The sequence below is a fragment of the Phoca vitulina genome, unplaced genomic scaffold (genome assembly GCF_004348235.1).
Source record: "Phoca vitulina isolate PV1807 unplaced genomic scaffold, GSC_HSeal_1.0 scaffold81, whole genome shotgun sequence".
NCBI classification, from domain to species: Eukaryota; Metazoa; Chordata; class Mammalia; order Carnivora; family Phocidae; genus Phoca; species Phoca vitulina.
Window position 1 is genome coordinate 1104173 of NW_022589784.1, and position 23140 is coordinate 1127312.

General features: G+C 59.5%; 1 protein-coding gene across 1 annotated transcript in view; it reads left to right on the plus strand.

The window, feature by feature from the left end:
• ONECUT3 (one cut homeobox 3) overlaps positions 1-18615 on the plus strand; it is a 19749-nt gene extending 1134 nt beyond the window's left edge. Inside the window, exons 2-3 of the mRNA XM_032394558.1 lie at positions 2-311; positions 18323-18615. Coding sequence (XP_032250449.1) covers positions 2-311; positions 18323-18615 — 603 coding nt within the window. The remainder of the gene's footprint in view (position 1; positions 312-18322) is intronic.
• Positions 18616-23140: the final 4525 nt, after the last annotated feature.

Consider the following 23140-nt stretch of genomic DNA (forward strand, 5'->3'; position numbering starts at 1 on the left):
GCTGGCGGCCGCCGGGGCGCACGGGTCCCACGCGGGCGGCGGCGGCGGCGGCCCCGGGGCGGGCGCGGCGGCCGAGGAGATCAACACCAAGGAGGTGGCGCAGCGCATCACGGCCGAGCTGAAGCGCTACAGCATCCCGCAGGCCATTTTCGCGCAGCGCATCCTGTGCCGCTCCCAGGGCACGCTCTCCGACCTGCTGCGCAACCCCAAGCCGTGGAGCAAGCTCAAGTCGGGCCGGGAGACCTTCCGCAGGATGTGGAAGTGGCTGCAGGAACCCGAGTTCCAGCGCATGTCGGCGCTGCGCCTAGCAGGTAGGAGCGCGGCGCACACCGCCTGACCCCGGGGCTCCGGACCGGGGCTCCCCAGCACCAAGCAGGGCGGCCGCGGGGCACCCCAGCCCCGCCGGCTGGCTCACGACTCCCTGGCGGGAGGCTGGAGTGTGATCTGTGCCCCTGCCCGTCTGTACTTTGGCCGAAAGGGAGAAAGGGATTGTGCCGCCTTCCCCCCCCCACCCTTAGCAGCCCGCCCGGCCCCTCCGGGAACGGGGAGGGGACCCTGGTTCCTTTCACACTGTGGGGAGGATCCCCGAAGCAACCTGCAAGGTCGCTCATTGTGTGTGTGTTGGGGGGCGACGGGGGGAGGTGCTGTGCCCCAGATGCGCCGCTGCTGTCCGCTCCGGGAGCCACTCCTCTCCTCCCGAAAAGCCCCCGGCTGCGCTCCCAGCTCTGGGCAGGGAGCCGGGACCGTGCACCGGGCGCCCGCGCCGAGGCGGCCAGGGCCGGGTCCGCGCTCAGCCCTCGGCCCCAGCGCGCGCTTCTTTGTAGCTCGGCCTCAGCGATCAATAGCCCCCTCCCCCTCTCCGGCCGCTGGCAAAGGTCACCCGAGAACGGGCGGGGGAGGGGCGGCCCGGGGGACCCTCGCCCGCGCGGCCGGGAGGCCTTCACACCCCGGCCGGCCGCCCGCCCTGCGCGGTTGCTTCTGGCTCGGGTACGCGCACTCCTGGCGGCCTGGCTTTTCCGTTCTGTGTTTCCCTCATTTCTACCTCTGTCTGTCGGGACAGACTGGTGTCTATTTATTTTTCGCTTGCTCTGGTTCTGCTCCTGTTCCTCATTCTTTCTCCTACTCCCCGTAGCTCTCTCCGGCTCTCTCTCTCTGGCTGACTCTCAGCCCCCGGCCCCCTGGGGACCATGCTCCCTCCCCCCCATCCCAGCTGACAACAGCTGGGTCCGCACCTGCCCCCAGCGAGGGGGCCTGGCCAGGCCCCCTTCTCCTGGGTGCCTGGGGGTGCAGGAGAGCCCCTGCCACTGTCCCACGATGGGCCTGACCAGGAGGGGGGTGTCTTTCCCTGGCCACAGGGGGAGGGGGCTGCGGCTGCCCCAGCCGTGGGGACAATAGCCGGCTCCGTCACCGGCTCCGTCGCTGGATCGATCGCTTCTCTGCACACAGGGGCAAGTGGAGCTGGAGTGGCTGGCTCTCAAACTAGGCGCCCCTGGAGCACAGAGGCAGGGAAGGATTTGAGCCTGGAGTCCACCCGGGGGGGGGGGGGGGGGGGGGGGAGGGGGGGCGGGGGGGGGGGGGGGGGGGGGGCCCCCCCCAGGCATACCGGACAACGGGGGGGGGTGAGGTGGGGGGTGGGGGAGTCTGCACTCACACATGGCCTCAGTTTCCCCCTTCTGCAGAATGAGGCGACTAGCTGAGCCTCCTATAGGCGTCTTAGATTCTCCACTTTAGGGAACGGGAAAATAAATTTTCCTTCTTATGTGGCAGGTGACATGCTAGAAATGGTGTTAGGAACCTAGACAAGTCTCGTGTGAGGGCAAAACCTGTTCCGTCCTGCTCCCCATCCCACGCGCAGTGACATGGGTGTGCTCACAGGGCCCCTCAGTCAGGCCAACACGCAGCCACAGCGGTTCTGCGGGATGTAGGTGACATCAGGTAGCGCCGAAAAGCACACCCCGTACACTCTGGCCACGGCCCTCGCTCCACGGTGTCAGACACGAAGTGGCGACCGACACGTGGCGTAACACGTGGACCATTGGACCATAGCATCCACCTTCTGCCTCCTCCCCAGCGCATGTATTTCAGGGCACATGGTGTCCGGCTTGGGCGCACCCGAAAGAACACACATCACTTTCCATTTTTCTCACTGTCACCTTAAGGAACTAAAGGGCCCATTCACGTATTCAGCCGCACATTTCAGGGTCCCCCCCCCAAGGTCGACCAGGGTGCGTGGAAGGACAGACCGCAGGCGAGGAGTCCCGGGAGCCCGGGGCGGGGCCTGCGGCTCCAGCACTTGGGGCATCGCTTCCCGCTGCCGGTAGAACTGCAAGAGGGGAGACTAAGACCTCGTTTGCGTCCCAGCAGGGCCTCCCCGGCCTCTGTGGCTCTGGCGAGCAGTCTCACCTCCGTGCGCCTCGATTTCCCCTTTTGGAAAATGAACGTCCGAACCGCGGCCGTCTCAGGAGCACAGGGGGACAAGGAGGGGTGAGCGCAGGGGTCGGGCCTCGGGCAGGGCGCTGGGGTGCTGGGGATAACGCCTCGGGGACCGGCCGCCTGTCCTCTGCTCCTCCGGGCCGCTGCCCACACGGTGACCCCACCGACCTGCCTGCTCCGCGCGCCCGGCCCTGGGCACCCCCCGCAACTCGCGCGCGCTCCGGGCCACGTCTACACCACGGGGCTCGGCCTGGGAGTCAGAGGTGGCCGGCCGGCCGAGCGCGAGGGCTAATTAGGCGCCCGCCGGCTCAGAGGCCTTTAGTTCCGGTCGCTGCGCAAATGAAAAGCGGTTAAGTGGCGGCAAATCGCGGCGGTTAGGGGCAGGCAGCGGGGCGCGTCCCCCTCCCAAACGTTGCGCCCCGCACGCGCCGCCTGAAGCGCCCCCAGGGGCCCCCGGTCGCCGCTCCCCGCCCCCCCAGCCCCCCGCGGCAGGACTCGCCGCCCCGCCCTTGCTCACCCCTCGACGGGCGCTGCGCCCCAGTCCCGCCCGCGCTCGCCTGCCTCCGGCCTCCCCGCTCGCTTCTCCCGGCGGGACCACCCGGGTGACCGCGGGCGCTGGGGCCAGGAGACAGGAGGACACACGCAGAGAGATGGACACGGAGAGGCAGAGATAGGTAGGGAGAGACAGAGTGACAAAAACAGAGAGAAAGGAAAAGACAAAACCAGAGACAGAGAAACAGACAGAAACAAAGATGGGGACAGAAAGAGAAACCAAAGCAGAAACAGAAAGACAAAGAGAGACAGGGAGAGAGACAGAGACAGAGAAGGGAAGGCACTGAAAAGAAGAGCCAAGAGTCCCAGAGGGCAGCTGAGTGGGGTCCCCTCAGCCTGGGTCTCTCCCCACCCACCTCCCCAGCTCCCCACCTCTCTCCTTCCCACATCTGGGGCCCAGGGGGAAAGGGATGGTGTCTTTGTTTCTCTGAAGTGCCTGAGAAATCTGGCAAGGTGGACCTCAGGGTCCACCCCACCGCCCGGTGCCTGTCTGCTCTCCGTGCCTCAGTTTACCCATCTGTAAAATGGGGGGGTGGGAGCCAGGTTCTGGGTCTAACATTCTGAGATTCTGGGACCCGCTAGCCTGGTCAAGGCCCATCCTGCAGCCCCCTAACCCCACTGCCACTGGGGGCATCAGCTTCCCACCCCATTCCAAGGTCCTGGGAGTGTGAGGCTTGCTAGCTGCCTCCTCCTGGAAGCCTCTCTGGCTCTAGCTCAAACAGGAATTCTGGGACAGGGACTGGGGGAGGGGTGGGGGGACTCTCGGCTGGGGCAGGGTGGTCGATGAATTCGAATTACCGTCTCTAATTCATCACTGCCGCTGGTCGATAGCTTTGGCCGTCTTCAAATATTGTTTAAATTGCAACTCTGGAGGAAAAGTATTTTTTTGTAACTGATCAGAAAAATATATATAATAAATATCAGATGGAGGCAATTGTCCTCCTTCTTGCCTCACTGGTGAGTCACGTGCCCAAAACCCTGAGGGGTGGTGGAAACCAGCATGGGGAAACTGAGGCAAGGAGGGGACCATTTCTGCAACCGAGATGCATGCGGCCAGGCTGGGGGTCTGGAGGGGACAGTAGAGGACAGGAAAAGGCAAACCAGGAGGCAGGCAGTGCCTGCCCCAGCCCCTGCCCCCACTCTGTAGCCACCCTCCCAGACCGGGGGGGGGGGGGGGGGGGGGGGGGGGTGGGGGCATGAAGGGCCCCAGCCCATGAGGTCCAACCAAGTCCCACTGAGAGGGCTGGCCGTGCGGCTTCTGTAAGCACCCACCCAAGGACCCCTGCCGCTCTGTAAAAACTTCACCTTGAGCGGCAAGGAGCCCTCACATCTTACAGATCCCCCCAAGACATCCCAGCAGGGGACTTGACAACCTGGGCCTCACCTGGGCTCCCTCACTGACTGGTGGGGTGAGGGGTGAGCCTCTGAGACTCAGTTTCCTCATCTGAGAAATGGATTGAATAAGATGCCACCTAGTAGGGGCTTGTGGAGGTTTTCTTATCAACCGCTCCCTATGGAGACCCTCCGTGTGCATTCACAGACCCTGCACCCTGAGGCCACCTTGCTTAACCACTCCCCACACGCACTTCTCCTCATCTTCGGGGGGGCCCCACAGCAGCCCGGGATCTGGGAGATGCATAGAGAGTGGACAGGGAGTCCGGGAGGGGTCTGGGCAGGGGGAACACACCACAGGCTCCCACAGAGATGCATGGGGTGAGGGAGACCAGGTCTGGAATTGTGTGTACCACAGCCCTGTGAGCTCTGCAACATGCCCAGGGCGACCCTGGGTCGCCCCTCCCCAAACCAGGCCCTCCTTCCAAGCCACAAGACCTGGATGGGACAGACCCAGGACCCTGCCCAGGTTCAGTGATTCTGTGCTCCTGCCATGCAGACAGGGAGGCAGAGGGGAGGGGCAGACTCCGAGATGGGGAGGGGGCTATCTGGGGTGCTGGAAGCCCTCCCCCCTCTCCTTGGCTTAGCCACCAGGAATAAGAGATGGAATCATCTGGAATGACCATTGAAGCTGGATGTGATTCTTGTGCCCACTTTACAGACCAGCAAGCTGAGGCCAAGAGAAAGGAAAGCAATTGCCAAAGCCCCACACACGGTGTGAGACGGGGCCAGTTCCAGCAGGAGGGAGAACAGACTCGGCTTCCCCAGCAGCAAACAGGGCACTGCAGCCCCTGCTCGGCTGAGTCTGGAGGGGCTGAAAGCAGGGCTTGAGATGCCCAGGTTCCCACCTCCTGCAAATAGGGGGACATGCCAGGCAGGTGGTCCATCAGGGACAAAGGCTGGAAGAGGCTTCAGGAGACTGAGGCCAAGGACAGGAGGATGTCTCTCAAGGTTATGGCAAGTTCCAGTTTAGAAGCAGCTTGGATGACCCTCAGGCAGGTGAACAGTGGGGGCTGGGCTCCTCTGAGGGAGACAGGATCATGGGCCCACTTGAGCCCCCCAGGGAGGCCGTGTGGGGACCAGGTCCCAGCTTCCTCCCATCCAACTCAGAGCCACCAACATCCCTGCCTCTGCTTTTCCTGGCCAACCACCCCCTTACTCAAGCTGGCCTTCAGGGTAATCCTGAGCTCAGCATTGCATTTCCAGCCCTCCCTGAGCCCCAAGCCCAATAACCCCTTCCCGTCTGCGAGACAGGGACAGTCACCCCCACATCACAGTTAAGCACATAAATGGGTCTGCACAGTGAGGGGCTGAAGCTGGTTTTCCATTCCTTTATTCCGAAGTCCCCCTTGGCCTAACATCTCAGAACTGGGCACTCTCCTCCCTACCTTCTCTCCCGTGCCTGTGCTGTTTCTCTATCAGCCATTACCACTCTAGTCTGAGTGACCCACCTCTGGTGCTGCCTCCCTCTCCTTCTCCTCCTCGCTGGGCTCCGGGTTCCACTCCCATTCCTGGTGCCCTCTCCAGGGCATCGTAAGAAGGGGCTTCTTACGGTCACTTTGGAGCTCATCACACCTCTGCTTAGCATCCTGCCACATAGCCCCCCATAGACCCTAAGATGTAGAGGAAACTCCCTGCCCACAGCCTACAGATGCCCTAACTTCTGGCTGGTGGGCACTTAAGGACAAAGGACAGGAGGTGGGGAAGCCCCAGAGTAGCTGTAAGGAGGGATGCTGGGCCCCGGCGGCTGGCCTGCGTCTTTGTATGTAGCAGCAAGCCCAGCTTAACCAGGGGAGCTCAAGCTGGTTTGAATCGAGTTTTTAATTAAATATGGCCCTTGATCAATAAGGAAGGCAGTGCTAGTGGGGGAGGGGAGAGGCTAGGCCAGGAGCCAGGGGCTGTCTGGGAGACCCACGGGACCTTGCGTAGTGCGGGGCACCTGCGACCTCAGTTTCCCCCCTGCCAAGTAGGTGTAGGGGCCGGTGTGCTTAGGAACCAAACCGTTCTTCCTATGGACTGTTGCCTCCTGGGTAGATGTGGGGAGGGGGGCCCTTTAGACCCAACAAGTCATAGATCCGCAGCAGATGGAAACAGGGACAAGGAGATGCACGCATGAGGGGTGCAGACTGCGGAAGGGACGTGCAGGGGTCGCAAACGTAGGTGAGCACGGGGACGCAAGTGGAGATGTTCTCGGGAGGCCCGTGTGGACGCACACATTCGCACTAGGACAAACGGGGGCGCAGACTGGCTCAGGAACCCCATCCGTCTTCTTGCTCAGATCTGGATCTGGCGTATTCAAGGCGGCATGCCGGGCAGGACCGCGGGAGGAACCCCCTTCTCTCTCCCGAGACCTGTGCTGGCGACTGGGTCATCCATGCGCCCCCAGCTGGGCTTGCTGGAACACCTGTCTCTCGCGCATCTAGACAGTTACTGACCAGCTCTACTCCCTAGTGCTTGGGGGTTGAGAAAGGGTCGCATCCAACTACAGTCATGGGGGAGGGTGAATGCGGGGACAGCAGGGGTCAGCCCTTCTCCAAATGTCAGGCGCATCCGCGCGCGGGTGTTGGGGGAGACGTCAGTGCCTCAATTTCCCCCACCAGGCGAACGCCGCCCCGCATTGCCGGGGAGGTCAGCCGCGGAGATGTGCCGCATTCCGCACCTCTGTCCTCTGCGGGCGTGCGGATCCCCTAAACCCGAAAGGAACCAGCAGTGCACTCGCCGTCCGCAGCCTGGCGGGACGTGAGGAGACCCCAGACCCCTGTACGACACACACGCTAGGGCGGCGGCGGCCGGGGAGCGCTGGGTTGTGCGCTCCGGGCGTCGTGGGCGCAGCGCGGGGAGCGCGGACCACGGAGCGCGGACTCCCCGGGACTGGGGCGGGAGCGCCCAGGGAAAGCCTGGGGGGGCGGGGGAAAGATGACGTCTGAGGCCTGTGACCGTGGACTCGTCGCTTGCCCCTGCGCCCCTCTGTTTCCCCAAATGGAGACTAGAATCCCCAGCCCAGTGGGAGCGCAGGAATTGGATAAAGAAACAGGCTCCAGAAGCAGTCGGAGCCACGACAAAGCCGCTGCTCTCTCCCTCCGCCCGCCTCCTTAAACAACGCTGTATTATTATTTTCAATGGTGGACACATTCGCCTGGTTCCAAATTTATGTGGAACAAGACTGCGTCCTCCATGACCCTCCTTCCTGCAACCCAGTTTCTATTTGTCCTTCTACAGAGAGGCTGCTCCTAACCCTGCAGCTACAAGTGCTCATTCCTTCTATTTTCCTTTTCCTCTGTTTAAAACAATGTGGTGGAAAGTCGGTTCTGTTTTGCTTCCTTCTCCATGACACCCAGAACATTCCACATCAGGAAAGAGAGTGCCTCCAGGATCATTTTTGCGGGCTACGTCCTATTCTCGTGGGCCATTTCCCTCTTTTGCTGGCCACCTCCTAGCCAAAGGACAGTCAGGCTGTTCCAGATGGTTCGCCCCGGTCAGCCCTTCTCCCCACCTGGCCACACTGGGCGCGGGGCACCGTGTTCTGTGAGTTGCTGTGTTGATTAGTTGCCTAATCACTAAAGTGCTGGGTCATGCCCCCCTTTCTGGGTTGGCCTCTCTTTTCTTTTTTCTTATCACTGTTTCCTTTCCGGTCATCTTTTTCAAATCCATTTCCAACTGCTGGCCACTGTGATTTCTTAATAGGTTTTTAAAAATAAACGCTGTGTGCAGGTTGGGGACGGGTGTATTGGGCACTGACTCAGTTTGCCCCTGTGGGAGGGTGTCTGAATGGGGGGGAGTCTCCACGGCTCACAGTCTAAGTGTGAGCTGCCCCTAGACACCCCAGTTCCCCAGCCCCAGGCACTACAACTTCCAGATGGAGCCCCGGAAAGGCGCCCCAAATCCCTGAGGAAACACGCATTTCCCTGATAAGTCTTTGGAAGGCTCAGAACTAATTTGAAAACGTTGCCATTAAAAGCCCATCTGGGGGAGCAGTAGAGAGAGGAGGAGGTGAGGCCTCCCCCGAAGGCCAGGCGCTGGCTGGAGGAACAAGGTGCCAGGGCAATTAGGGGAGGGGAAAGAGAGGAAGGGGCAGCGAGTGGACAGGGGACAGGCCGTGAAGACAGATGAGGAGGGGCTGCTGAGGCCGCTGAGGGTCCTTGCCTGAGGGCAGGGGCCTGGCTCTGCACCTGGCTCCTTGGAGATGACTCTGAGCGCCATCATAGGAACCCCTTTCAGGCTGCCCCAGGGGTGCAGGGTATAGATAAAGAGCATCAGTGTATGGACTCCAGGCCCCTTTTAGTGACTCGCTGTGTGACCTTGGGCAAGTCATCCACCATCTCTGGACTGGGGAGGCCACAGGGGAGGCTCAGGGCAGCTCAGTCCAGTGGGGACAAGCCATCAGGGTGGGGGCATCAGTGTTCCCCACATCTCAGTCTGGGCAGCTGGTGGCTGGGGCGGGACGCGTCGCCAAGGAAACCGGTCATCATCCCAGCCGGAGACCAGGCTCCGTATTGAATTGTCTGCTCCTGGAAGCCTAAGCTGAGCACAGGAGGTGGCCAGAGGGGAGGGGACAGCCACTCCCGCTCCTGCTCCCACACCCCCCATCCTGTAGCCAGGTGGACAGGCGCTCGGTGCAGGGGTGCAGGGGAGCAGGGGAGAGGGTACACAGAGCGGCCTAGTTGTTGCCCTGGGCACGGCACAGACTGAGAGACAGGTGCCCCCATTGCTGAATTCTGGCACCAGAGTCCAGCTCTTGTCTTTCCCTGTCAAACCCAGCCCTCCTGCTGCCGGTCTGGCTCATTCTTCTTGTCCTCAGGGCTTCACTAGACCACTAGACTCCCCCTCCCATCTAAGACCCGGGCTAGGTGCCCAGGCCCACCTGCATACCTAGCCCTGTCCCCACCTGGAGGCCTCCTAGAACCCAGCTGGGCTCACATCTCCCCCCTCACAGCCCCCACTCATATGCCACCTCCACCCCTCCCTGCTCTGAGCCAGGCAGCCAGCGCCCTGTTTTGGAACCAAGTCAGCCCTGGCTTTCCACTTATCCGTGGGATTACTGGAGTGACATGTCTTAGGCATCAGACTGTGGCTGTGTGAAGGGAGTTTGTCCTGCTCCCAGCTGTCCCCAGCACCTGGCACCCAGTAGGTGCTAGATAAATGTATGAAGCAAGCGAGGAAGAAAGGAATGGGTCCAGGGTCCCGCTGCGGCACTCATTCAGATCCTCATGCCCCCTGCACGACAGGAACTCTCCCTCCCGCTGACAGACAGGGACATCAGGATCAGGATCTCTCCCCCACGCAGCCCTGATTCTCTCCCACCCACTGAGGGGTGACTGAATGTGAGGTCGCAGCTGCTCCCTCCCTGACTTCAGATGGGTGCACGCTGCAGATGGGTGCACGGGGTCGCTGTGTTTGCCTGATAAACCAGGAAACCAGTGTGCCCAGAGTGTGTGTTCAAGGCCCCTGAGCCCATGGAGCCAAGGCCCTGTGTCTCCACGGACGGGGACTGGTGAAGGCGTGGGTGGGCAGCCCGGGAGCAGGCAGGTAGACAGGAGCCATCCTGAGGGTCTAGATGGTCCCTGGGCTGCCTCCCACCCACTCAGACACTGAGCTGCCCTGGGGGTGCCACGCACATCTGCTGCCACCCAGGCTCAGCACATCACACCTCCAGTTTTTCACGCTGCTTCCGCCTAATAATTACCTGTCATGCAGATGTCTGCTGGCCCCTGGGTCTTCCTCCACCACCTGGTGACCCAGCCACACCCTCTGGGCTCTCCCCTCCAGCACCCCTCCACATACCCATGCCACTGCCCACATTCCAGCCCGTCGAGTGGACGACTCTTGCTAGGGTCACAGGATGTCCCAGTTACGCACCCCTGTGGTTTATGTATGGACACCCCCCAACTGCAGCAAAGCCCGCTACACGTGCCAAGAGCCCACGCACAGGGCCACAATCACACATAGCCTTCCACCTCGCCAGGCATTTGTGGCAGCCCCTATATGGACACCCCCAATAGGATTGGGGGGACAGACAGATGCCTGCCTGGTCAGCCCACTGGAGTCCAGGGATGGCCCAGGACAGGCACAGCAGGGGCAGTCCTCCCCACCAATCACCCACTGCTGTCTGGTTACATGGCCCAGACCACAGTGGACCTCTGGAGGAGGGGATGGGAGGAGGAAAGGGAAGGGGAGGAGGGAGAGAGGGAGGAGGGAGAGGGGAAGGGAGGAGGGGGAGCAGGGAAGGGGAGGAGGGGGAGAAGGGAGAGGGACAGGAGGGGCAAGGGATGGGAGGAGGAGAGGAGGAGGAGTGGATGGGAGGAGGAGAGGGAAGGGGAGGAGGGGGAAGGGATAGGAGGAGGGGGAGGAGGGAGAGAGGGTGGAGGGGGAGGGGATGGGAGGAGGGGGAGGGCAAAGGAGGAGGGGGAGCAGGGAAGGGGAGGAGCAGGAGAAGGGAAAGGGACAGGAAGGAGAGGGGATAGGAGGAGGGAGAAGGGGAGGAAGGAGAGGAGGAGGAGTGGATGGGAGGAGGAGAGGGAAGGGGAGGAGGGGGAGCAGGGAGAGAGGGAGGGGATGGGGTGAAGGGGAGGAAGGGGAGGAAGGAGAGGGATGGGAAGGAGAGGGGATAGGAGGAGGGAGAGGAGGGAAAGTGAAGAGGGGGAGCAGGGAGAGAGGGAAGAGGGGGAGGGGATGGGAGAAGGGAGAGAGGGAGGAGGAGGAGAGGGAAGGGGAGGGGGAGCAGGGGAGGAGGAGGAAGGAGAGTAAGAGAGAGAAGGAATAGCATAGCTATCGGAAGATGTTGGGGGTGAACAGGTGCGACCCCGCTCTCCCCCACGCAGCCCTGATTCTCTCCCACCCACTGAGGGGTGACTGAATGTGAGGTCGCAGCTGCTCCCTCCCTGACTTCAGATGGGTGCACGCTGCTGAGGGTGCTCCGGGGGTCCCACTCCCCTGACTGGCCCACCACCCACACAGGAGTGTCATCACTGCACAAACACACCCAGCAGGCTGTCTCCTGTGGACCTACTTTGTGTAGGGCAACAGAAGGAACTCCAGCTCAGGCTTGACTCCACTCTTCTGGGGTGAAAAGAAGGCTTTCCTGGGGGAAGGGTCCCTGCTCCTGGGCCTTGAGAGATGTATAGGATTCCCCGGGCTGGGGAATCCCTACGCCTTACCTCAATTTCTCCATCTCTGCCCTCTCCCAGAAGATCTTGGGAGAGATGCAGAGGCTTGAGGCCAGACCTGAGGTGGGTGGGGGGGACTTTATGGCCACGTGACCCCTAGATGGGATCTCAGAACCTCATCTCAGCCCCACCATGATATTCAAGACTTTTCTGGTTAAATCCCTTCCCGTAGCTGGGCAAGGCAGAGACCACGATTAAGACAATTTTCCATTTGAAGAAACAAAGGCACAGAGGGCAGGCACCGTGCAATAATTCAGCAGGGTTTGACCATCCTCTTGGCCCATGGAGGGGCACCGGTGAGAGGGGGTGATCTGTTGACCCCAGAACTTTCTAGGAAGGTAAGAAGCAGGCAGAAGAGAGGTGTTATGTAGGCAAGTTCCAGGGGGTCTAAAATGAAAGGGTTTTCATCTGGAACTTGAGGGTCCCCCCAGTTCACTTTTGATCCCACCTAGATATGGACCAGCAAAGCCTCAGCCCCTCCTACCTGGAGCCCTGCCGTGGGCTGGGGTTGGCCTGCTGGACAGGGCCTTTCTTGGCTTACTTGCTGGGTACCCATGAGGGGTTCAGACTTGGGAGTAGGCTCTCAGTCTCTTCTGGACCACCTGTGATCTTTTTCCAGGGCCTCTGGGACCACCCAGGACCCAGCACTAGATCGTCTTCATCCCTGGACTCCAAAGAGACTGAGAGAGGTGGGATGGGTAGGGACACCAGTTTTTCTAAGATCAGAGCATCTCAGAATCAGTGGTTCTTAATATCAGCTTCTCAGTCCCTGGAGGCATGGAGGGAGGACCCAAACCCACACTTGAGGGGGCCCCTGGATAGAGTGGGTGAATCATTGTAATGCTATGCAAAAATAAAGAAAAGAAAAGGGGGGCAGAGGAGATGAGAGCAGAGAGGTGACAGGGTGGGGGTGGGGGAGGGGGAGCTGATGTGCAATGAAGAATGTGTGAAGGAAGCAGAGTGTCCCTATTTTGCAAATGAGGACCCTGAGGCCCTGGGGGGGGGGCTGACTTGCCCAGGGTCCCGGAGCATGTCTGGTAGCCAGCTGGTTCCTTCCCAGCTACCATGGCAACCATGGTTGTTGGTGAGGATCTGTGTCTGGGGCCACTCCCTGCCCCCCAACCACAGGCTGGGAGCCTCTGGTGAGGGACTCAGGGTCAAGTCCTCCTGTGCTGGGCATATATAAGGTGGCCCCTGTGATGGGGCTCCACGGTGTAGACGAGGATATTGGAGGAGGTGCTGGTGCAGGTGAAGCAAACAGGAGGTGGGATGCAGGGATGGCCATAAAAACAAAAGTGATGTGGAGGTGATTGCAGTGGAGGTCATTATGGTGGGGCTGCAGGTAGAGGAGGTGAGAGGACAGAGGTGGTGTCAGTGTGGTGATGGATGCACAGGTAATGGAGGTGATGCTGTTGAAAGAGGTGGTGGTGCCAGTGGTGGAGGTGGAGATGACAGAGGTGGAGGTGGAGGAGTTGATGGGGCAGAAGTGATGGTGATGGTGGAGGAGGCCGTGTTGGTAGAATTGGTGCAGGTGGTGGAGGAGGCGATGGAGGTGGAAGTGATAGTAGAGGAAGCGATGCAGGTGGAGGTGATGGTGGTGAAGGTGATGGAGGAGGAGGCAATGGGGGAGGTGATGGGAGAAGAGGTGATAGGGGAGGTAATGGGGAGGAGGCTATGGGGGGAGGAGGTGATGGGAAATGTTGGCGAAAGGGATGTAGAGGTGGTGGGAGAGGTGATGGTGGAGGAGATGATGGTAGAATTGGTGCAGGTGATGGGGGAGGCAATGATGGTAGAATTGGTGCAGGTGATGGGGGAGGCGATGATGGTAGAATTGGTGCAGGTGGTGGAGGAGGTGATGGTGGTGGAGGTGTGATGGTAGAATTGGCGCAGGTGGTGGGGGAGGCGGTGGGGGAGGTGATGGGGGAGGAGGCGATGATGGTAGAATTGGTGCAGTTGGTGGAGGAGGTGATGGGGAGGGCGATGGTGGAGGAGGCGATGATGAAGGAGGTGTGATGGTAGAATTCGTGCAGGTGGTGGTGGAGGCGGTGCAGGAGGTGATGGGGGAGGAGGCGATGGAGGTGAAAGGGATGCCAGTGGAAGAGGCAATGGTGAAGGAGGTGTGATGGTAGAATTGGTGCAGGTGGTGAGGGAGGCGGTGGGGGAGGTGACGGTGGAGGAGGCGATGATGGAGGAGGTGTGATGGTAGAATTGGTGCAGGTGGTGGGGGAGGCGGTGGGAGAGGTGATGGGGGAGGAGGCGATGGTGAAGAAGGTGTGATGGTAGAATTGGTGCAGGTGGTGGGGGAGGCGATGGGGAAGGCGATGGTGGAGGAGGCGATGGTGGTAGAATTGGTGCAGGTGGTGGAGGAGGTGATGGTGGAGGAGGTGATGGTGGAGGAGGCGATGGTGGTGGAAGTGTGATAGAATTGGTGCAGGTGATGAGGGAGGCGGTGGGGGAGGTGATGGTGGAGGAGGCGTTGATGGAGGAGCTGTGATGGTAGAATTGGCGCAGGTGGTGGGGGAGGTGATGGTGGAGGAGGCGATGGTAAAGAAGGTGTGATGATAGAATTGGTGCAGGGTGGGGGAGGCTGTGGGGGAGGTGATGGTGGAGGAGGCGATGGTGAAGAGGTGTGATGGTAGAATTGGTGCAGGTGGTGGGGGAGGCGATGGTGGAGGAGGCAATGGTGGTAGAATTGGTGCAGGTGGTGGAGGAGGCGATGGTGGAGGAGGCAATGGTGGAGGAGGTGTGATGGTAGAATTGGTGCAGGTGGTGGCAGAGACGGTGGGGGAGGTGACGGTGGAGGAGATGATGGAGTGGAAGCCACAGTGGCGGTCCCCAGTGGAGATCCTCGTGGAAGAGGTGGCCATAGCAGTGGCGTCGCAGTAGGAAGCTGGTGGTTGGCACTGTGGGTAAGTCCAGCCTTCTCCTCCAAGCACTCTCCCCAGCCCTTCTCTCCCAGTCTGGGCTTTCACTTCTGCAAAGGGGCTCATACCCACCACCTGTCCTCCTCTTGGGGTGCCCAGGTGACACAAGGACTGCAGTGGTGGGCTGGTGGGAGTGATCTCGGGCACCAGACAGGATGCTGATGAGGGGAAGGTGGGATGGTGACAGGTTCACCGATGGGGGGCATTTGGGCTGCCTCTCCCGACTGGCACTCACACCTCTGAGCCTCCAGGCTGGGCTCTGGGGGGCTGTGGGGGATGGAAGCCAGGACAAAAGCTGCTCCTGGTAAACAGCTCTGACTGGAGCCCAGATCGATTGGGGCTGTGAGGAGCTGTAATTAGATTGAACACTGGGAAGGGGGGAGAGGGGAGCCTCTTTTTGCTGTGATCGACAAAACACGAAGTTTTTTCATGACTCTGCTTGGCCTGGCCCCTCCCCCAGCCCCTGCCTCTGGGGCCCCCATTAGGCACTTGATTGGAGAAGGGGGAAGTAGGGGGAGAGAGGCGAACCATGTCTTACCTCCCTCCCATTCTGGGCCAGGGCCAGTCCACCGTGGCTCCTGTCCTGCCCATGCTGGGACTTGCTGGGCAACCTTGGGCAAGTGGCTTACCTTCTCAGAGTAAGTAAGGAGAACAATCCCTGCCTTATGAAATTATCATAAGGATTAAAAGATAAGAGACATGTAAGCCTCTTGACATGTAAAGCTCTTGTGAGCTCTCTTTGTTTTCTTTTCTTTTTTTTTTTAAGTAAGGTTTACGCTCGGTGTGGGTCTTGAATTCAGGATCCTGAGATGGAGAGTTGCATGCTCTACTGACTGAGCCAGCCAGGTGTCCCTCTTATGAGCTTTCTGAGGATCATTTGTATCTTTGTCCCTACTGTAAATGTATGATGTATTTGTGAGTAAACTAAGTGAATGAAGGAACAAGTGAATCAATTAATGAATTGAAGATTACAACCGGTGGGCAAGGAGGGCCTCTTTTGAAATTTAAAGGCCTGGGGCTGAGTCTTGACTCTTACCCTGGACTGGATGCTGGAGACTCAGCTTTCTCTTTGAAAGAATGGGGGACTCCGTCCCTCCCTTGACCCTTGACCCTTGAACAGGGTGGCCAAGTTCCAAGGAGATGGGAGGTCAGGACCGGTCCTCTCACTCCTTTCCAATGTTTCTTAATGTAGACAAAATATGAGCTTATGTTTTTGCTTCCCTCTTCTGTACACAAAAGGCTGCCTGGTGCACTGTTCATCTGCCTCCTTTTGCCTCACCATCTTTCCATATCCATTCCACACCCTTTCCCACTGTCAGCTTCTCAGTATTGTTATGAATACAGTCTTTTGCTTAAATCAATATTCAGCATTACATTATTATGTTTTCAGTGAATATTGTCCACATCTGAGCCACATAGAGTACTAGGATTTCATTTTTCTTTCTTGTGCAACTGTTTGTTTTTCAAGGAGTTAGTAGTTGCCTATCACAGGTTCTTCCCACACTCCCCAACAAAATGCAAACCAACTCAATAGGATTTTCCACACATATTAGGTCATGTCCCCTTTCCACTTCCCTTGGTGCTGGATGGGGCTGCCCTCCATGTCCTGAGTGCCTCTGTTCCACGGCCTTCTAGGCTCTGCCCTCTCCATCATCTGGAGGATCCTCTCCTTTTCCGGTAGGAAAGTCACACTTCCTGAATCCCACATTTTACTTTTTTAATTTACCTCCTCATTTTGGTGAAACACATCCTCCAGGAGTTTTCTGAGAAAGAGTGCACAGAAGTCAACTTTTGGAGACTTTGACTTGTCTGACTTTGTCTTTATTCCACCCTCCTGCTTGGTGTTTGGCTGGGTATACAATTCTAGCTGAATAGAATTTCCCTCAGAATTTTGAAGGCATTGGTTCACCATCTCCTAGTTTTTGAGAAGCCAAAGCCACTCTGACCCTTAGTCCCTCCCAGATGTCTGGCTTTCCTTTCTGGGAGCTTTTACTTTATTCTCTTTATTCTGGGTCTCAGGAATCTCACAAGGATGAGCCTCAGGGAGTATCTTTTTTCACCCATTGAGCTGAGCACTTCATGGGCTCTTTTAAGCGGACTCTCGTGTCCTTCAAACATGGATTTTTTTTTCATTATTTATTTGGTAATCTCTTCCTCTAGTTTTCGATTGCCTCTGAATCAGATGGCAGCCTGCCCAATCCACCCTTTATTGTCATCTTTCTCTCATTTCCCATCTTGGCATCTGCCTTGTCCTATTTCCGGGGATACTTGCTTAACGCTGTGTTCCGGTCCTTACGTTGATTTATTCCAGCGATTATATATTTAATTCAAGAGTACTGTCTTCCCTTTTCATTGTCCTTTTTATTGAACAGCATCCTGTTCTTGTTTCATGGATACAGCACTTTTCTCTTACCCCTCCAAGAGTATTCATTATAGTTTTGCCTGCTTTGTCCATTACTTGGTTCTCCCAAGAGCGTCCTCCCCCTCTCCTCCTACGTTTTTTCTCATTTGTCTCCTATCTCTCTCTCCCTCTCTCTCTATTCCCTCCCCTCCCCTTCCCCCCTTTCTCATTCTCCCTCTCTCTTCTCTCTCTCCCTCTCCCTTCTCTCCCCCTTCGTCCCCCTTCCCCCTTTCTCTCTCTCCCTCCCTCTCTCCCTCTCGCTCCTCTCTCTCTCTCTCTCTCTCCTTAGAGGCTTTTCTAAACTGTCCAGTAATCTCCAAACATCACCCTTATTTAATCATAAAACCTGAAAGAGCCCATTGGAAGTGCTGTGTGTTTCAGGTCAGGGGGAGACAGGGAGTGAAGTGGGGTGTCAGTTCTCCTGGGAGAACCCGTTGTCACTGAGAAATGAGCCACAGCACAGGGAAGAGTAATCTATTTTTACAGATGTGCGTGGACATTGATCTGGCATGCCATCTGGTTCAGACTCTTCCGGAACCCAAACAAAGCCAGTTTGGTGTGTGGTCTCAGTGGGTCACCAGGCTGGGTGCAGGGTTCTGCTAGTATAGCAGAGGGTGGTGACAGACTAGCTGGGGTGAGGAGTTGGTGGGGAGGCAGGAGGGAGCAGGCTCTTCACCTCCTGCAGCCCCTGACTAATACCTGGTGGAGAAACTGAGACTCTGATAGAGCCCCTGGAGGGAGGGAGCCAGTGCAGGCTGGTGAAGTTCATCTTTTCCACCCCCTGGCTCCACCGCATTGAGGAGAGGGGTCCACTTTGGAGCTGGGGCCCGCGGAGCAGCCTGGGGTCCTGCTCAGCTGCCCTGAGGTGCTGCCCACTCCCCTTTGCAAGCATCCACCAGCCGGGGTGGGGGTGGGGCGCGATGGGGCGGCCTCCTGCAGCCTTCTCTCTGCTCCCAGCGGAGGTGTGGGGGGGTCGGTGCTGCATCCCCCCACTCTTCCTTAGATCCTCCCAGCTCCAGAGGATCCCTTGGGCACTTGAGGGAGGCCAGGTCTGGGCCTCAGCCTCCTGGGGTGGAGGTGCGGGTGGGAGGCCTGGGTCCCCGAGTCAGGGCTACGTCATGTCAGCCTCACAACACAGGGTCCCTAAGCTGGTCAGGCCTGACCGACAGCCCGGGAAAGGAGGCACAGGCTGGTACTCCCGTCATTGGGGTGTGTGTGGGGGGTTACCGGGGTCGGGGACACACCCCAGGGACCTGGTAATTCACGGCTTCTCCCACGCCGTCTAACTGAGCCACAGAGCTCGCACACAATGTCCCGCAGCGTCCCGGCGGCCGCGAGACGCGGCAGCGCGGGGTCGGGGCCCCGGGGGCGGCGAGGAGGGCGAGCCGGGCCCGTGGAGCCGCGCTCACGCCGTGTCCCCGCTTTGTCTCCCGTCCCGCGCGCCGGGCGGCCCGCAGCGTGCAAGCGCAAGGAGCAGGAGCAGCAGAAGGAGCGCGCGCTTCAGCCCAAGAAGCAGCGCCTGGTGTTCACCGACCTGCAGCGGCGCACGCTCATCGCCATCTTCAAGGAGAACAAGCGGCCGTCCAAGGAGATGCAGGTCACCATCTCGCAGCAGCTCGGCCTGGAGCTCAACACCGTCAGCAACTTCTTCATGAACGCGCGGCGCCGCTGCATGAACCGCTGGGCCGAGGAGCCGGGCGCTGCCCCCGCGGGCCCCGCCGGCGCCGCCGCCACCTTCTCCAAGGCCTGAGCCCTCGCGCCCCCCCGCCCCGCCCCGCCCCCCCCGCCCCGCCCCGCCGGCCCGGTCCCGCCCCGGGGGGGGCGCTGGAGGGGTGCAGCCCGTCCCCCCCAGCCCAGTGCACAAGAAGGGCCCCTCCTCCCCACCCCGTCCGCTCCAGGCCAAAGGGAGCCCTCCACCCCCCAGAGGGGAGGGGGTGGCAGAAGGGGCTCCCCGCCTCCCTCCGTTCAGGACGCCCAGAGGGCCTCGGGCAAAACCAGGGCTCCCGCGTCGTCCCCGAAAGCGGGTCAAGAAGCACATACTAGAAATATAAACCGGGTATTAGAAGGAATTTTGAGAATAACCCCTCCTTCGCCAGCCCCCGCCCCCACGGAGGGAGGCCGGAGGAGCCCTCCTCCCCAGCGGTCCCCCCCTTCCAAAGTCGCCAAAAACCCCCGTCGGGCTGGGGGTCCTTGCAGCGCCCCATCCGCACCAAGACCAGCCCCTCCGCCGGCAGAACCGCCCCACAGCCGAGAACCCAGCTGCCCCCCGGCCACCAGGGTTCCTTGTGCCAAGAATCGCCTGCCTTAACGTCTGGGGAGGGGTCGCAGCGGAGCCGGCCGGCGCCCCCAGGCGGGCAGCCTCCCCCAGCCCGCCCCAGACTGGAGGGGGCGGCAAGCTCGAACATGCGGGTACATTCCAGACGCCTCCTTCCCGGCGCCCCCTGTCAGTTCACTTTACCTTTAGGCACCTTGATGACACACAGGGAGAGACAGACCCCGGGAAACAGAAAAAACAAAACCAAAAAACCCATCCAGATTCCACGAGGAGAAACCAGCACAGAGAGAGCGTGGGAGCCCACCCGGAATCCCTGCGTGCTGGGGCCATGGCGTGGCCACCTGCGTGGAACCTTCTGGAACTCACCCACCACCTCCCAGCGCTCAGGGCTGCCGCGCTGGGCCTGAAGGGGAGGCAGGGGGCGAGCCTGTGCTTGCAACTCTCTCTCCAAAGGGATAAAGAAGATGCTGAAGAAGGTGGAATCTGCTTGCTCCATTTTTTGCCAAAAAAAAAAAAAAAAAAATTGACGAGGGAGAAGGAAGGGTCAGAAATGAAGATGAGCACCCCCCACACCCCCCTGCTCGTCTCTCTTCCCTTCCTGGTGACCTCCAAGGTGACCTCCAAGGCTGGCCGGCAGCTGGATCCTGAGAACCCCCCCTCCCCACGGTTCAAGATCTGGAGGCTAGAAGGAAACTCACCCCCCAAAACCCCGCCCATCCACTGCCTCCCAGGGAGGTAGTCACCCCCTCCCCCCCTTGAGAATGCAAAAGACATTTCTAGTGAAATGCCTCTCCCCCTCCCCCAGGTAAAGGCTACCTCACTCAAACGTTCTTGTCTGTGATTGGATAAATCACGCCTGATACCAAAGATTCCCCCCAAGGACCTGTGCTGGATGCTGGAATTCCCTCGCCTGGGACCAGGTGTGGCCCAGGGCCTGCCCGGCCCTGCCCTCCAGGTGTGCCCCGCTCCCCAGCAACGACAGAGAGAGAGAGACAGAGAGAGAGACAGAGAGAGAGAGGGAAGGAGGGAGAAGAGAGAGAGAGAGGAGGGAGGGGTGGGAGGGACAGAGAGAGTGAGAGAGAGAGGGAGAGAGGAAGAGAGAGACGGGGAGAGAGAGAGGGAGAAGTGAAGGAGAGGGAGGGAGAGAGGATACTGAGGTCGATGAGTGCCTTTTTCTGGAACCAAAGATGTGTGTGAAATGTTCTCTTGTCCTTATCGACTCGCTATTCTCCCAGCTTTTTAAGCAACCGATCTGAGTGATGCTTCTAGAACCTTTGGGTGTTAGGGCAGAATCCTAAGAGTTCCTGTTCCCGCTCAGCAACCAACCTCCCCCCCCCCACACACACACGCCCTGCTGTCCTTTCTGGGGTGGTCCTGGGCGCTGGAGTCTGGGTGGCCAGACCCCTTCCTTCCACCTCTCACTGTCACGTGGCCCCATTGGACGGGGTGCCTGCTTGCAGGGGACAGGGCTTCTGGGACACCCCATGCTGGGTAAGTCACTTGCTCTTCCCAGCATTTAAGGTCCAAGGATCAGAGGCCAGAGATCTCTGTTCTGTCCCCTGATGGATAGTTAGGAATTGGCTTGGGACCGTTCTGGTTGTGGAAGTTTCTAGCTATGGTGACCTGTGATCAGATCGGGTCAAGCACGACCAGCCCGGGTCACAGAAGCATCCCTGGATTCCGGGGTCCCTTTCAAACACTCACACACACCCACACCAGCTCCAGTCCAGCCCCTCCAGGGGCCCTGACCCCCAGGTCCCCCCAGCGCCCCCCGGCCCCACCCCGCTCTCCCTGACACCCGGCTGGTTGTCACATACCAAAGACCATTCTCCATGCGGGGAATGACACCTCTGGCACAGCTCCTTCGAGCCTTTGACAATTTTCTCTGAAATACCTCAAAATATTTAATGTATAGTTTATGTGATAAAAAAAATCCTTAGCTAGTTTTTGGAATACGTGACTTGAAGCTTTATACCGTTAAATTATAATTTTGCAGACGATGGTATGTCATTTCTTTGAAGAGTTCCGTGGGAGACATATTGAATGTCAGGGCAGTGAGAACCGGGTGGACAGAGGCCAAGGGCACGGCAGCGGGGGCGAGAGGTGGGGCGCGCGGGACCGGCGTTTACAGATTTCTTACTCAAACGAGTCCTTTAGGAAAGACAGGAAGAGAGAGAGAGAGTGTACCTTTCTGTTCTCTGGCGTGTTCTGTTCCTCGTTTTTTGGAGTCATGTCTTATAAGAGTATTTATTATTCTGTGTGTTCTGTGTTCAAATGTAATTTAAGAAAAAAAAGTAAGAAAAATCAAAAAAAAAAAAAAGACAATGGAATTTGATTTGATGCATGACTAATGTGCTAGGTGGGTGGGGCGGGGGGTGGGGTGGGACGGGCCGGGTCAGAGCCCCGGGGTTCCGTGTCGCATGGTTGTGTTTCATGCCTGAGTTCCGTCGGTGCTCCTTCTCCCTGCTCTGTGTTCCTTCCCCCCCTTTCTAAGGATCTGTGTCCGGCGGCGGGAGGGGGACGAGGCCTCGGGCTGCCAGGAAGGTGGAGGAGGCCGCAGGGCCTCCGCACCCAGACCCAGACCCAGACTCCGCACCCAGACCCCCCGGTGCCCACACACCACCTGCCTGTGCCAACCGGGTGGGGGATCCTGGGCCTCCTGCTCCTGGTTCTTGGGTGCAAGTGGGTGTTGCTGCCACCTCGGACCCTCCACCCCCACCCAGCTGGTTTCACGCGAGCATGAATTCCCAAGTGTCTTGTTCAGAGGAGAGAGACAATCAGCCAATTCGAGTCTTGTCGCCCAGGGTGGTGGGGGCCAGGGTGTACCCCAACTTCCCGAGATCCCAAGGGCCCTCCTGAGACACCCCCAGCCCCAGGCAGGCACTCAGCCAGACTCCACCCATACCCTCAGCCTCCCTGGCCCTGGGCTGGATGTGTTACCCTTTGGCCTGGGATGTAGGGCGGGGGGGTGCACATCTGTGGAGCCCTCCCTCCCAGCCCATGTCAGGACCCTAGAGAACAGAGAGCTCCCCAAAACTATCCATGAAAGGGGGCTCTGGGGCAGTATCCCCACCTCTGACTGCACTTCTGCTGAGCTCCCACTAGTGGGAGCTTCCAAGACTGGTCCCAGGAAGGGGGGGGTTGGGGTAGTAGAAGGAGCCCCTCACCCTTAAGGAAGGAGGACCCAGACTGGAGGGCGGGTGGGGGGAGGGGAGGGGGGAGGCATGTTCCAGGACCTCCCCCCCCCCATCCAGCCCAGCACTGCCTGGGATTTGGGCCATTCCACTTCTGGAACCAAAGCAGTGTGAGCCGCACCAGCGCCCCCCCCAGATCCCTGGGCTCCCCGCTGTGGCCCTGGCATGCCCCCCAAGGGCTGGTCTTTGGGGGGATTCTCTGCAGCCAGGGATGAGGGAGGGCCACGTGGCCGTGTGGCCCTGAGTGTTTAACCAAGACTAAACACTAGGGCTGCTTTCTGGGGAGATACCCCCCCAAATGCTAGAGGGCACAGAAGCCCTCGCCTTCCCACCCTCAGGTGACAGGCTTAAAAGTTAAAAAAAAAAAAATCGTCATTGTTAACCATTGCTGTGCTGGATTTGTTGTTTTGTTTTTCTCCAATAAATTATTTTCTACTCATTCACCTGGACTTGTGTGCTGGCGGAAGGGGGGCGGTGCAGGGGGGCAGGAATGGGGCGCCGGGAGGCGGGGGGAGTCGCCTGGAGCGGAAGGTGGCTCCTTTGAGGGGAAGCCACCGGGGCAGCGTGGTCGGGGACGAGGCTGCAGGGCCCAGGGCTGGACCTGACCTCGTGCCCTGGGAGGGCCCCCGGGAGCCCCCGGGAGCCCCCGGGAGCCGGCGCGGGCTGAAGAAGGGCTGGGGGCCGGGCCGGGGGCTCTTCCTGCGAATCCCGCGCCCGGTCACTAGAGGTCAGTGTGCGGGTTTCTGAACCGAGGACAGCCCCAGTTTAGGAAAAGAAGGAGCCTCGAGGAGCCCGGGGGGGAGGGT